The sequence below is a fragment of the Desmodus rotundus genome, chromosome 5, assembly GCF_022682495.2.
Source record: "Desmodus rotundus isolate HL8 chromosome 5, HLdesRot8A.1, whole genome shotgun sequence".
In the NCBI taxonomy this organism is placed as follows: Eukaryota; Metazoa; Chordata; class Mammalia; order Chiroptera; family Phyllostomidae; genus Desmodus; species Desmodus rotundus.
Genome location: NC_071391.1, coordinates 100,408,753 through 100,424,299, shown reverse-complemented (window position 1 = coordinate 100,424,299; position 15,547 = coordinate 100,408,753). Strand labels below are relative to the sequence as shown.

General features: G+C 37.4%; 1 protein-coding gene across 1 annotated transcript in view; it reads left to right on the top strand.

Moving 5' to 3' along the window:
* TMEM131 (transmembrane protein 131) overlaps positions 1-15,547 on the top strand; it is a 220,076-nt gene that overhangs the window by 57,667 nt on the left and 146,862 nt on the right. Inside the window, exon 3 of the mRNA XM_053925284.2 lies at positions 3,996-4,036. Coding sequence (XP_053781259.1) covers positions 3,996-4,036 — 41 coding nt within the window. The remainder of the gene's footprint in view (positions 1-3,995; positions 4,037-15,547) is intronic.

Genomic DNA, 15,547 nt, shown 5'->3' with positions numbered 1-15,547 from the left:
CTAATAGACAGTTATCTCTGGGCATGAATTCATAAAGTTCAAGAGTGCCTGCTAGTCAGATGGTGAATAATGAAATCTCAGTGTCCTCTAGGGACTGCTTCGTTATTTAGTGAGGCTGATCATCTTTTCATATAATTGTTGGCCATTTATTTTTCTTTAGTGAATTGCCTATTCTTACCCTTTTCTTATATTTCAACTGCAATATTCTTTCCCCCATTTTTTTCATTTTTTTCTCCTTCCTGTTAATTTATATAAATTTTTGCTTAAGATGTAAGGTTATTACTTTGTAACTCTTCCTTGCTTGCCTTTTCTCCTTTTCCTCTTCTTTTGACACAATCCTTTTGTCTTTTTTAAATAGACAAGTTGATCTCATTTAATCATATTGTGTTTAATCCAGTTCATCTAATTTTTATGCTTTCCTTTTGTTGTTTTGAGGCTTAATTTTCAGATAAACATTTAAAATGTTTAAACCTTTATTTCTCAAATTACCTTAGAAATAAAATAGTGTCTGTGGCGATCTCTCCCTTTCTCTCAGTAAAATATCAGGACAAGTCCTGAGATATTTTACTCTTTGTTATAGTTACATAATGATTTTTCTATTTTTGTGGCTTATACTTCAAACAATTTACTTTCTACTTTTCTAACCTTATTTCCACAGTTCCTTTACCTTAAATGTCTATCTTTCACAATACAGCTTCCTCATTTGCAATTCTTCATGAGTAATCTTTTTGGCCAGACTGTTTTCATGAAGTTTCCCCCCCCCCCCTCAACAAAGTGTACATGGGTGATACACTTCCTGAGTCTCCTTTCTGCAGCCTCAAATGGGAACCAGTTTTGCTCCTCTAGAATTGTTAGGTTATGCTATTTTTGAAGTGACATACAGTGAACTGTCGCTTAGCGTAAGTATAGACTTAGTGTACAATTTGAAGTTTGACATTTATACACCTTGTAGTGGAACCGTCGCTCTAATCAAGATAATGAACATACCCATCACCATGAAAGTTTACTCGTGACCTTTGGTGATCGTTCCAACCCTCACTTTCCCATCTCTAGACAACCACTGATCTGCTTTTTGTCACTGTCTCTCAGTTTATATTTTAAATCACTTTATATAAATGGAATCATACAGAGTGTACTTTTAGAGGGGTCTGACTCAGTGTAATTGAGATTCATCCATCCCTCAAACCCTAACTCCTGCTACCCCAAACCCTGGCCATTCTACTACTCCATTCTAGTTTCTGTCTCTATGAATTTGACTACCCTACGTACCTCATTTAGATGGAATCTTACAGTATTTTTCCTTTTGTGACTGCTTATGTCACTTAGCATAAGTGTAGACTTAGTCTTCAAGGTTTATCAATTTCTTAACATGCATCAGAATTTTCATTCTTTTTAAGATTGAATAATGTTCTGTTGTATAAATTACATTTTGTTCACTTATCGGTTATAGGCACTTGGGGTTGCTTCCACTCTTTGACTGTTTTGATGCTACTATGAACATGGATGTCCAAATATGAGTCCCTGCTTTCTGCTTTCAATTCTTTTGGGTCTATACCCAGAAGTGGATTTACAGGATCATATGGTAATTGTTTAATTTTTTGAGGAACTGCCTTACCATTCTCCACAGTAGCTGCACATTTTACTCCTCCTAGCAGTACACAAGGGTTCTAGTTTCCGCACATCACCAACTTCACTTACTCCACATGCCAAAACTTGTTGTTTTGGGTTGTTGTTGTTTTTTTTTATAGTAACCATCCTAATGGGAATGAGGTGGTATCTCAAATGGGAGTGAGGTGGTATCACATTGTGGTTTTGATTTGCATTTTCCTAATGATCAGTGATGATAAATATCTTCTCATGTGCCTGCTATCCATTTGTGTGTCTTCTTTAGAGAAATGTCTATTCAAGTTCTCTCCATTTTTTAATCAAGTTGTTTTTGTTGTTTGCTGTTGAGTTGTGAAGGTTCTTTATGATATTCTGTATACTAATCCTTCATCAGATACATGATTTGCAAATACTTTTTCCCATAAGAAAAAGTTAAAGAAATCTTTCTTTAAGTACAGAAAAAAGAAGGGTTGAGAGCATGAATATCCATTCACTTACCACTGAGATAGGCCTGACAGTTGTTACCATTTTCCATATTTGTGTTATATATACATACACTTTCATGCACACACAAATTTTATTCCTGAAACATTTTAAAGAAAATTTCAGACATCAGACATTCACCCAAGCATTCACTTTGAAAAATAAGGACAGTTCCTACATCTGCCATATATCCTTCATATATGTTCTCCAAAATACTCTTTCAAAATAATATGTGTTAATGGGAAAAATAATGGCACACCTCTACTGCTTTTTCTAATTATAATGTGGAAGCTAACATTTTGGGGTAAGTTCGCTGGTGGTATTCCTTAAAGTCTGGGCATTTGCTCACATCATCATCATCATCATTATTATTATGAAACACTTCATTTCCTTCATTAGTTGCCTCTCAACTTCTTGCTTTCTCTCTTATCTCCTCTAATCTGTCCTCTACACTAAAGCCAAAATAATATCTTTAAAACCACATCTGTCTCTGTCACTTACTCCTCCAGACCCATTGTATTGCATTTAGAATATACACAACGTGAACTTCTTACCAGACCACAACATAATCTGCCCCGTTAACCTCCAGGCTCATTTCCTCCTCTCTCTCTACCGTCTCTCTAAGCTCCAGCTATGTAGACCTGCTGTCTGTTTCTCGAACACTGAGGCTTTTCCCTGTATGAGGACCTCTGCACATGCTGATTTCTCCACCAGCACCCAATCTTGCTTCCACACACAGCTCTTTTTATCCTTTAGGCTTTAATGTAAATGTTATCTCTGCAGACAGGCCTTTCCTTATCACGTGTCCAAGCATGTCACCTATTCATTCTCTGACACAGCGCCTTCCCAGGATTTTCATAGTTCTTTATTCAGTGGATAACACATACTCATTTAGTTTTAAGATGATCGCCCTCCTCCAATACCTTGAGCTCTGTAGTGGCTGGAGCTGTTACATACCCGCACCTGGCACACAGTGGTAAGCAGTGAACAGTGAGAGGCACATGTAGCCTCACAAAGCGATAGTGAAGAGGACTCTTCTCGTCAGTTGGTCTGGCAAACTTTTAAAAATCAATCACATTACTTGGTATTATTTCCATAGGTGTTAAAATCTAATCCAAATTACTCTTGCACTTCAATTAAAGGTTTCCCCACTACCTGAAAGCAGAGGTTTCTAAAAGCCAATGGTGTAAAGTAGAGAAGCAATTATATCTACAGAAAATTTTTAAGTGTTCCCAAACCCAAAATTCAATGCAGGGACATATTTTACTTTGTTTATCATTATCAAAATGCTTAATTACGTCCAGTTTTATTCTATGGTGTAACACCCTTACAAGTTCCCTGGTGCTCGTAAGGGTGTTACTCCATAGAAAAACCCTGGTCTCTAGGGTTTTTCTGATACCCTAGGACACAGCTTGGCTAAGGGACGCCCAAAATCAATGCAGAGGTAAGGCCCAGACGCTCCCAGACGCGGTCAGAGCTCTGGGGCTGGTTGTGAGGTGCTGAGGGTGGTTCTGGGGAGGGAGCTCATTGGGGCCACTCTTGCGGCGAGGTAGCCACTGCCTCTTTCAGCTGCTGCAGAACAAACTCTGAGCTCTATTTTAGCTTTTTACCTTTTTTTTGTAAAGGCAAAAATCCTCCTTGGGTTTTTTCAGTTAGTGAAAACAGGCAACTAATGTAGGTCTTTTCTGAAGCAAAGTGGAGTAATATAAACTAAAAAAAGCAGAGGGTACCTGTATATGTAGTGTGACAAATCATTTCATATGATTTTGGGATAAGGTTTAACCTGAAAATTCAAATGAGCGCAAGTTCACAGTTGAAAGTACAATAAAATATTTTGGATATTTCATATGTCTATAGTATAAAGATTTTGTTTTAGTATTTTTACCATTGTTTTCTTCTTTTTACAGACTGAGACAACACTTGGACTCAGTTCGTATCAACAAAAAAGGTAAAGAAGAAATACATATATATATATTATGGCATATAAAATTCTGTAGATTTAATAAGATACTAACATACTTTCACTTCCTTCTGGGGGATTCCTACAATGTTCCCCATCTCTCCCCATACTCTTTGGTGAAGCATATTCTAAATCACATTATATCATGTATTTAAGTACTGTGTATGGAAAGCCAGGTTTAAATCTGAATTTGTATGTGATGTATTGTGTAGCATTCTTCCCCCATCATATATGAAGGGCTTTTACTCATGGCTGAAATTTTGTGGCTTTGTGTGAGGATCAACTTTGTAACTCCCTAGTGACTTGTGTCTCTCCCTGCCTGTTACAAACTGACCATTGCTGCCCTCAGTATCATCAGAGTCAGTCTGCCTGCAGGCCCCTGGGAGAGGGAACTGGGAGCAGTGAAACCCAGTCTCGTGTCTAAAAGATGCCTTTTAAACACAGATTCTCTTGTAATTGCAGGGGAGTTGTTTTATCCTCAGGTATTAGAGTATATACATGCATGTGAATTTGAAGATAACTTTCATGCCTCCAAATTCTTCAGTCTTTTGGAGCTTCTCATATCTATTATGGAGACAATATAAAGAATGCTATTGCATGATTCGTTTTAATATCCACTGAGGGCCTGCCCCTGGTTTCTGGAGGGGGAGGAGAGCTTCCTGTGAATCAGAGATCCTTGATATTAAAGTACATCCAGGATTATTCTCACACTAGTGAAGTTCAGATAGCATCGACAGGAAATTTTATTTTGAGAAAGTAGCAGCAAGTGTTCGGATTAAGAGTAGGACAGCTAAAACTACTTCATAAATATGTATAAAATGAAACTCCTTTAGTAATCACTGCTTTTGCTCTTTTCTCTTTCATACCTGCAATTAAATATCCTGACTTCCCTATTGCTCTGCCCTTCTCCTTAATGTCATACATGCTTCTTTGGACCTGGTCTGCTCATGAACCCTGCCCAAAGGACATGCTCACTGCCAACAGTAAGGTGTAGACTTCTCTGCTACTGTGATTATAAATTTTAATGCCACTTTTCCATCCTTCACCCCTCCCCAAATATTTTTGACTCTGGATGGATTGTTTTCAGACCACTGGGAGTCTGGCCCGATGCCACCTTGGCTGAGCCATCTAAGAGCCGTAGAGTTCTCTGACCCATCTGGAGCAAAATTAGTGTTGAGAAAAGCACACCTGATACCTTGTGCTTCTTCCTCAACCCTTTATACCAGCAGTTAAGAGGTTGGCTATGGATTATACTGCATTTATGAAAGTGATCTTACTCATCATCATAAATACAGACAACTGTACTTAAACAACAGTAAAACTATTAAAAATAAACATAAAATGTGCAGTTGATAACAACAGAATTGTAAATATGTAGTTTTATCAGAACAGAAATTGTGATTTTTTTTTTTCAGTTCAAATACAGATTGTTTTATAAAAGTGTCACGGTTTGGGTTCAAAAATTTCACTGAGATGAAAGTTATCAAATGGTCAGAGATGATTCTGAACAAGAGACTCCGATAGGTTGTCTTGTTGAGCCCCTTTGACAGGAGGAAGCTGAGACTGACAGAACCAAGGGATGTGCCCAAGGTTAGAGGAGCAGTTTCAGTTTGAATTGATTTTATCTTATTGTTAGCCCAGTGTTACATTCTCTTTGACTATTCTAATATCAAATATGGAATCCTTCAATATTCCCTGTGTTTTCTCTTTTAGTCAATATTCCTGGAAAAAGAATATAGAGAAGTAGTAGGAATTAGAGGGGGGAAGGTGTTAAAAGAGGAGTAGGGATGCCCATGGAGACATGTGGGAGGAAAGTTGGCATGACTGAGCATACATGGCAGGGGAGAGTATTGAAGAGAGGGGAGAGATACAGTCTGCTTTCAGTTTCTCAAAGTATCCCCTTGATGCTGGGGCGCTGGATATGCTCCGTGGCTTTGGGAGTTGTGAAGGGCAGTGGAGACACCACTTCGGATGAGGCCCTAAAACATATGTGTTGAAGAAGTGGCAGCATGCAAGCTCCCTCGCAGCACACTTGGAGAGGGTGTTAGAATCAGACCATGAAAGCCTCAGGTTTTAGTTGTAGGGGACCCAGGTACCTAAGGCACATGTGACTTAAATTAGCTGTTGAAAAGCTTTTTGACATGTTGTGTCATATCTATATGGAAGAAAAAGAACCTTTACCTCACAACATGAACCATAATTAACTTAAAAAGGACAGAAGGCCTATGAGTAAAAGCTAAAAAAATTAGTAGAAATGTTTGCTACCTGGGCAAACTTTTATTAGGACTCCAAAAACACATACCATAAAAGAAAAAAATGATAAATTGGACTTCATTGATATTAAAAACTTCTGCTATTCAAAAGGCACCATTACCGCCCAGTTTTATTAAGATATAATTGATGCATAATATTGTATAAGTTCAAGGTATACATAATGATTCTGTTTATGTATATATGCAAAATGATCACCACAATAAATTTAGTTAATATCACCTCACAGTTATAGTTTTTTCATGTGATGAGTTTTTAAAATCTTTCTTAGCAACTTTCAAAATACAATACACTATTTTTGACTGTGCTTACCATGCTGTATATTGCAACCTCAGAAATTATTTATCTTATGGAAGGAAGTTTATCATTTTAATCACCTTTCCTTATTTCCCATCTCCCCACCACTTGCCTCTGGAAACCACCAGTCTAATTCTCTGTTTCTCCGAGTTCGTTTGTTTTTTTTAGATTCCACATACAGTAAATTGAGATCATACAGTAATTGTCTTTCTCTGCCCGACTTATTGCACTTAGCATAATGCTATCAACATCCTTCCGTGTTGTTGCAAGTGGCAGGATTTCCTTTTTTTGTTGTTGTTCCTCACCCAAGGATATGTTCATTGATTTTAGAGACAGAGGAAGGGGGTGGGAGAGAGAAAAAGAGAAATGTTGTTGTCAAAGAGAAACATGGATTGGTTGCCTCCCATACTCGCCCAGGCCAGGATCAAACCTATAACCTGGTTATGTGCCCTGACTAGGGATGGAACCTGCAGCCTTTTGATGTGTGGGATGACACTCCAATCAACTCAGCCACTCGGCCAGGGCTAGGATTTCCTTTTTTTAAATGGCTGATTAATATCCCATTGTGTATATGTACCATATTCTCTTTTTCCATTCCTCTGTTGGTGGGCACATAGGTCGTTTTCATGTTTTAGTTGTTATGGTAAGTAATGTTGCAGTGTATCGTTTCTCAGCCTCTTGGCTAAGACCAAGTGTAGTAATGTTGCAGTGAACACAGGATGTAGATATCTCTTTGACACAGTGATTTCATTTCCTTCAGATATGTAACCACAAGTAGAATTGCTGGATCATGTGGTAGTTCTATTTTTTAATATTTTGCGGAAACTCCACATTGCCTTTTGTAGTGGCTATACCAATTTACATTCCCACAACAGTGTGTAAGGGTTCCCCTTTTTCTACACCCTCATCAGCACTTTTATCTTTTTTGTTTATAAAACTTTTATTTTTCGTTATTTTCAATGTTATTTTGTATTGCTTTTGGTACATAGCATGGTGGTTAGGCAGTCATATACTTTACAAAGTGCTCCCCTGCTATATGCAGTGCTCACCAGGCCCTGGCACCATACATAGTATTGCAATATTATTGACTGTATTCCCTGTGTTGTATGTTACATCCCTGTAACTATTTTGTAACTACCAATTTGTACTTCTTAATCCCTTTACCTCTTTGACCCATTCCCCCAAACCCAAAGCTCCTCCCCTCTGGCAACAACCAGTCCACTGTCTGTGACTGTGAGTCTGTTTGTATTTTATTTATTTATTTTGTTCTTTAGCTTCTACTTACAAGTGAAATCATATGGTAATTGTCTTTCTCTGATTAACTTATTTTATGGAAGATAATACCCTCCAGGTCCATCCATGCTGTCACAAATAGGGTTCTTTTCTTTGTTTCTCTTTCTGGTAGTTCATTATTGGTATATAAAAATGCAATCAATTTCTGAATATTAATTATGTATCCTGTTACCTCTATGAATTTATTTATCAGTTCAGTAATTTTTTGGTGGAATCTTTAGAGTTCTTTATATACAGGATCATGTCATCTGCAAATAATGACAGTTCTGCTTTTTCCTTTCTACTTTGAATGCATCTTACTTCTTTTTGTCTGATTGCTGTGTTAAATAAGAGTGGTGAGAGTGAACATTCCTTCTTGTTTCTGATCTTAGGGGAAACACTTTTAGTTTTTCCTCCTTGAGTATGATGTTGACTGTGGGTTTGTCATATTTGGCCTTTATTATGTTGAGGTATGTTCCCTCTGTTCCCACTGCCACTTTTTTTTTTATCATAATGGGTGCTGAATTTTGTCAGATGCTTTGTCTACATCTATTGATATGATTATATGATCTTTATCCTTCATTTTGTTTATATGGTGTATCATGTTAATTGATTTGTGGATATTGCACCAACTTTGCATTCCAAGTAAACATCATGGTGTATGATATTTTTAGTGCACTGTTGGATTTGGTTTGCTGATATCTTTTACCTTTTTGATAACAACCATTCTAACACTTGTGAGTTAATATCTCAATGGTTTTGATTTCTATTTCCTTGGTGATTAGTGTTCTTAAATAGAATCTTTTCATATACCTGTTATACATTTGAATATATTCTTTTGGAAAAAATATCTATTTAGGATCTTTGCCCATTTTTAAATTAGATTATTTGGTGGATTTTTTGGTTTTTTGAGTTGTTGAATTCCTTATATGAGTATATTTTGGATTTGAACTTTTATCAGATGTGTGGTTTGCAAATATATTTTTCCATTCTGTAGGTTGCCTTTTCATTTTGTTGCTTCTTTTGCTGTGCAGAGGCTTTTTAGTTTTAGTCCCACTTGACTTTTTTATTGTGTTGCTTACATTTTAGTGTCATATCCAAAAAATCATTGCCAAAATCCATGTCAAGGAGCTTTTTTCCTGTGTTTTGTCCTATATATTTTGTGGTTCGGGGTACATTTAAGTCTTTAATACATTTTGAGATAATTTGTGGGTGGAATGAGGTAGAGATGTAGTTTTATTCTTTTGCATATGAATATCTTATTGCTCAGTATTGAGAAGACCATCTTTTCGCTGTTGAGTATTGTTGGCTTCCTTGTCAAATACTAGTTTACTCTGGATGCTTGGGTTTATTTCTAGGCTCTCTTGCCTGTTCCATTGGTCTATATGTCTCTTTATGCTAGTACCATACTGTTTTAATTGCTATAGCTTTGTACTGTAGTTTGAAATCAGGAAATAATTTATCTAGTTTTGTTCTTTCTCAGATTTTGTTTGGATGTTTAGGGTCTTTTGTGAAACCAAATGAATTTTAAGATTTTTTTTAAATTTCCATAGAAAATATGCCATTGGAATTGTGGTAGGGATTATATTAGATCTATAAATGGCTTTAGGTAATATGGACATTTTAACAGTATTAATTGTTCCAGCCCACATACTTGGGATGTTTTTCCATTTATTTGTATCTTCTTTAATTTCTTTTCATTAGTATCTTACAGTTTTCAGGGTAGAGATCTTTCACCTCCTTGGTTATATTTATTTTTAAGTAGTTTATTGTTTTGGTGCTACTGTGAAAGGGATTTTATTTATTTTTATTCCAATAACTTATTATTAGTTTAAAGAAACACAACTGATTTCTATGTTGCTTTTGTATTAGGCAACTTTATTGAATTTGTGTATTAGGAAAAATAGTTTTCAGGATGTTTTATATATATAATCATGCCATCTATGAATAGAGACAGTTTTACTATTTCTTTCCAATTCTGTTGCCTGTAGTTTTTTTCTTGCCTGAATGCTCTGGTTAGGACTTTCCATTATTATATTCAGTAGAAATTGCAAGAGTGGGCCCCCTCTCTTACTCTGACCTTAGAGGAAAAGTTTTCAACCTTTCATCTTTGAGTATGGTGTTAGCTGTGGGCTTCTCATATGTGTCCTTTATTATGTTGAGGTATGTTCTTTCTATACCCCATTTGTTGTGAGGTTTATCATGAATGGATGTTGAATTTTGTCAGATTCATTTGCTATATATATTGAGATGGACCATATGATTCTTTTTAAAAAGATTGTATTTATTTATTTTTAGAGAGAGCTAAAAAGGAGAAAGAGAGGAAGAGAAACATCAATGTGTGGTTGCCCCCTGCGTGCCCCCTACTGGGGACCTGGCCTACAACTCAGGCATGTGCCTTGACTGTAAATCAAACTGGCAACCCTTTGGTTCACAGGCCGGTGCTCAATCCACTGAGCCAGGGCCGATGCTTTTATTCTATTAATTTGCTGTATCACATGTATTGATTTGCATATGTTCAACCATTTTTGCATCCTAGGGATAAATCTCACTTGATCATGGTATATGATCTTTGTAATGTGATGCTGAATTTGTTTTTTTATGTCTATATCATCAAAAATATTGGCTTGTGGTTTTCCTTTCTTGTAGTATTCTTATCTGGCTTTGATATCAGGGTAATGCTGAACTGGTATAATTACTTTGGAAGCATTTGAGAAGGATTGGCATTAATTCTTCTTTAAATGTTTGGTAAAATTCACTAGTGAACCCACCTGGTCCTAACTTTACTTTGTTGGAAGGTTTTTGTCCCCTTAATTGTTATTTGTCTGTTTAGATTTTCTATTTCTTTCTTTTAATTTATTTTTTAATTAAGTATATTTTATTGATTATGCTATTACAGTTGTCCCATTTTTTTTCCCTTTTTTCCCCCCTCCGCCCAGTACCCCCATTCCCTCCAGCAACCCTCCTCCCCTTAGTTCATGTCCCTGGGTCATACATATAAGTTCTTTGGCTTCTACATTTCCTATACTATTTTTAACCTCCCCATGTCTTTTTGAACCTATGCTTCTTATGCCCAGTGCCTTTCCCCTCATCCTTCCCCCTACACCTCCCTGCAATAACCCCCCATGTGGTCTCCATTTCTGTAATTCTGTTCCTGTTATAGTTGTTTGCTTAGCTTGTTTTTGTTTTTTAGGTTCAGTTGTTGATAGTTGTAAGTTTGTTGTCATTTTACTGTTCATAGTTTTGATCTTCTATTTCTTAGATAAGTCCCTTTAACATTTCATATAATAAGGGCTTGGTGATGATGAACTCCTTTAACTTGACCTTTTCTGGGAAGCACTTTATCTGCCCTTCCATTCTAAATGATAGCTTTGCTGGATAGAGTCATCTTGGATGTAGGTCCTTGCCTTTCATGACTTAAAATACTTCTTGCCAGCCCCTTCTTGCCTGTAAGGTTTCTTTTGAGAAATCAGCTGACAGTCTTATGGGAACTCCTTTGTAGGTAACTGTCTCCTTTTTGCTTACTGCTTTTAAAAATCGCTCTTTATCTTTAACCTTTGACGTTTTAATTATCATGAGTCTTGGTGTGGCCCTCTTTGGGTCCAACTTGTTTGGGACTCTCTGAGATTCCTGGCCTTGTATGTCTATTTCCTTTACCAAATTGGGGAAGTTTTCTTCATTATTTTTTCAAATAAGTTTTCAATTTCTTGCTCTTCCTCTTCTTCTGGCACCCCTATGATTCGGATGTTGGAACTTTTAAAGTTATTCTAGAGGTTCCTAAGCTGCTCCTCATTTTTTTGAATTCTTGTTTGTTCTTTTTCTTCTGGGCAAATGTTTATTTCTTCCTTTTGTTCCGAATTATTGACTTGAATCCTGGCTTCCTTCCCTTCATTGTTGGTTCCCTGTATATTTTCCCTTAGTTCACTTTGTATTGCCTTCACTTCTTTTATTTTACAGCCATACTCAATCATTTGTCTGAGCATCCTGATCACCAGTGCCTTGAACTCTGCATCTGATAGGTTGGCTATCTTTGTATCACTTAGTTCTTTGTCTGGAGTTTTGATCTGTTCTGTCATTTGAGCTGTATTTCTTTGTCTCCTCCATTTCACAGCCTCCCTGTGTTTCTGTGTATTTAGGTAGAGCTGCTTTGATTCTTCATGTTGGTGCACCAGTTATGTTGTAAGGGACAGAGCCTGAGGTATTCACCAGAGCAGGGCAACCTGCTTATAGCTTTGTGGCACTGTATGTGGGGGAGGGGTCAGAGAGGGAACAGTGCTGCTTGCTTGGCTCTTGCCCCATTTTCAGTCATTTCCCCCACTTCCTGGGAGTGACTGGCACCCATCTATTTGCTACCCTGCTGCTGATTCCCTGAGTGGATGGGTTTGCGTAACTTCTAGGACCCTGTGGGCTCTTTAAATGGTCTCTCCTGAGAGACCAGCAGATTCTTGCACAGCCACAATCTCCACTGGTTTTTGGAGCCAGAGATTTTGAAGGTTTAATTTCCCAGTGCTAGAGCCCTGGGCTGTGTGGCCTGGCCTGGGGCTGGGACTGCATGCTCCCCAGTTGTCCCTCTTGGTTTTTATCTGCCTCATGTGAATATAGGGCCACCTGTCCTGCTGGCCGCTGCTGCCTCCCAACCTCTCTGCCTTGGCTCCCTGTCTCTGCCCCTCCTACCCATCTGGATGAATGTTCTTCTTTAACTCCTTGGTTGTTAGACTTTCATACAGTTCTATTTTCTGGCAGTTCTGGTTGCTTTTTGTTCTTATATTGGTTGTTACCTTCTTAGTTTTGTGTGTGGAGGTGAAGCGTGTCTACCTACGCCTCCATCTTGGTTGGAAGCCAGATTTTCTATTTCTTTATGATTCAGTTTTGGTAAGTTGTATGTTTCTAGGGGTTTATCCATTTCTTCTGGGTGTTACAATTTGTTGGCATATACTTGTTCACAGTAGTGCCTTATGATCCTTTGTATTTCTGTGGTGTCAGTTGTAATGTTTCCTCTTACATGTGTAATTTTTATTTTGAGGTCCTCTTTTTTTCCTTGGTGAGTCTACCTAAAGCTTTGCCAATTTTTTTATCCTGTCAAAGGACCAACACTTAGTTTTATTAATCTGTTTTTATTGTTTTCCTGTTCTCTATTTCATTTATTTCTTCCCTATTCTTTCTTCTTTCTGCTAACTTTGGACTTAGTTTGTTATTTTTCTAATTCCTTGCAGTATAAAGTTAGTTTGTTTACTTGTGATCTTCCTTTTTTCTTGATGTATGCCTTTATTGCTGTAAACTTTCCTCTTCGAACTGCTGTTTTTCATCATAATAAGCTTTGGTGTGTTGTGCTTCCATTTTCATTTGTCTCAAGATACTGTCTCACTTCCCTTTTTATTTCTTCTTTGACCCATTACTTGTCCAGGAGTATGATGTTTAATTTCCATGTGCTTGTGAGTTTTCCACGTTTCCTCCTGTTACTGAGTCTAGTTTTATACCAAAAGATACTTAGTATAATTTCATTCTTTAATTTGCTAAGATTTGTTTTGTGACCTAACGTGATCTGTCCTGGAATGTTGCATGTGAACCTGAGAAGAATACAAAGGAGACCCCCCCAAAACAGAATTGTCTTCTGGAGGGCAGGCCCCTTGTAATACAGGCTTCCCTCACTAGGTGACTGTTCTAGGAACCCATCTGGATCAGTGCACCAGCTGGCATTGTTGTGAGAGGCTGCATTTGGCTTCAGTGAATGTTTTTTGAAGACCCTTTCAACACCTTGGCCCATTTCATGATGGGTGATTTACAGGCGCACCTGCCCACACCAAGCTGCATGTTTGGCAGTTTTTGACCCAAAACAGCATGACCCCTGTGCCCCACTCTCCCTAGTCACGCCATCTTGCCCCGAGCGACATTTTCTTGTTTCCTCAGAAGAAAAAAGTCCTTGATGAGAAACATTTTGCCAGTGAAGAAGAGGTGAAACAAAAAATGGCAGCAGCACTAAAAGGCAGCAAAATCAGCGGATTCAAAACCTGTTTAGAACAGTGGAAAAAACATCTCAGTAGGTGTATTGCATCAAATGGAGAGTACTTTGAAAATGACTGAAGTTTAAACATGGAAGAATAAATACACAATTTTTTATAAATAAATTCCAAGTTTTGGCGGGTTCCCTGCCCTTGTATGTATTCTGCTATTGTTGAATGAAATGTTCTGTATACATCTCTTAGCTATATTTGGTCTATAGCACAGGTGGCAAACACAAGGCCCACAGGCCAAATCCGGCCCTCCACCTTGTTTTATCCGGCCAGCACCTTATTTCTACCTGGTGGCAGCGCCGAGCTCCTTGTTCCTAGTTAAGGAGTAGTTACATTTATACAGTCCTAAAATTACATTCGGCCTTTTAAAGGCAACCACTAGGTTGATATGGCCCCCAGTGAAAATGAGTTTGACACCCCTGGATAGTGTTGTTCAATTCCACTGCTTCCTTACTGATTCTCTGTCAGGATATATTAGACTTTCCAGCTATTACTGTATTTTTCTTTCTCTTTTTAGTTACATTGATATAACTTTTATGTCTTCCTGATAGATTGACCTTTTAATCATTATATAATGACCTTCTTTGCCTTTCTTAACCATGTCTATTTAGCTTAAAATTTACTTTGTCTGATATAAGTATAGCTGCCCCTACTTTCTTTTACTTATCATTTGGTTGAAAATAATTTTTTTATTATGTCACTCTCAGTCTGTGTGTGTGTGTGTGTGTGTGTGTGTGTGTGTGTGTGTTTAGAGAGAGGGGAAGGGAGGAAGAGAGGGAGAGAAGCATCAATGTGTGGTCGCCTCTCTCACACCCCCCACTGGGGACCTGGCCCGCAACTCAGGCCTGTGCCCTGACTGTGAATCCAACCAGCGACCCTTTGGTTCGCAGGCCAGCACTCAATCCACTGGGCCACACCTGCCAGGGCATCAGTCTGTGTGTGTCTTTAAAGCTGCAGTTAGTCTCCAGTAAGCAGCATATCTTTGGATCTTGTTTTTTTTTTTCTTTCTTAATTCATTCAACCATTCTCTCTTTTGATGGGAGAATTTAACCCATTTTTGTTTAAAGTAATGATTGATAAAGGGCTTAACTATTGTCATTTTGTTAATTTTTCTCTTTTTGTAAATCCTTCCTTCCTTCCTTACCTTACTACCTTCTCTGATTCGATGACCCTTTGTGGTAGTATGGTTTGACTTCTTTATCATAATTTTTTGTGTAACTACTACAGGTTTTCTTTTTGTGGTTGCCATGAGGTGAACATAAAAACCACATTTTTAACATTCTATTTTAAGATGACAGCTTAACTTTGATAACATACATAAAGTTTACACTTTTACTCCCCTCCCCATACTTTAATGATGTCAAATTTTACATATACTTTACATATACTTTATATATATGTAGTAATATGTAAAATACATTTGCATATAATATATATTTTACATATATTTTATGTTGTGTGGTCAATAGCTGGTTATTTTAACTTTAGTTATTTTAGTGCCCTTTTAACTTTTAAACTGAAGATGTAAGTGAATTAGCACCATAATCAATATTAGAGAATGTGATTTTGACTATACTTACCATTACCAGTGAGTTTTTCACATACATTCATGTTTTTAATATTTATTAGCATCCTTTATTTCTGTTTG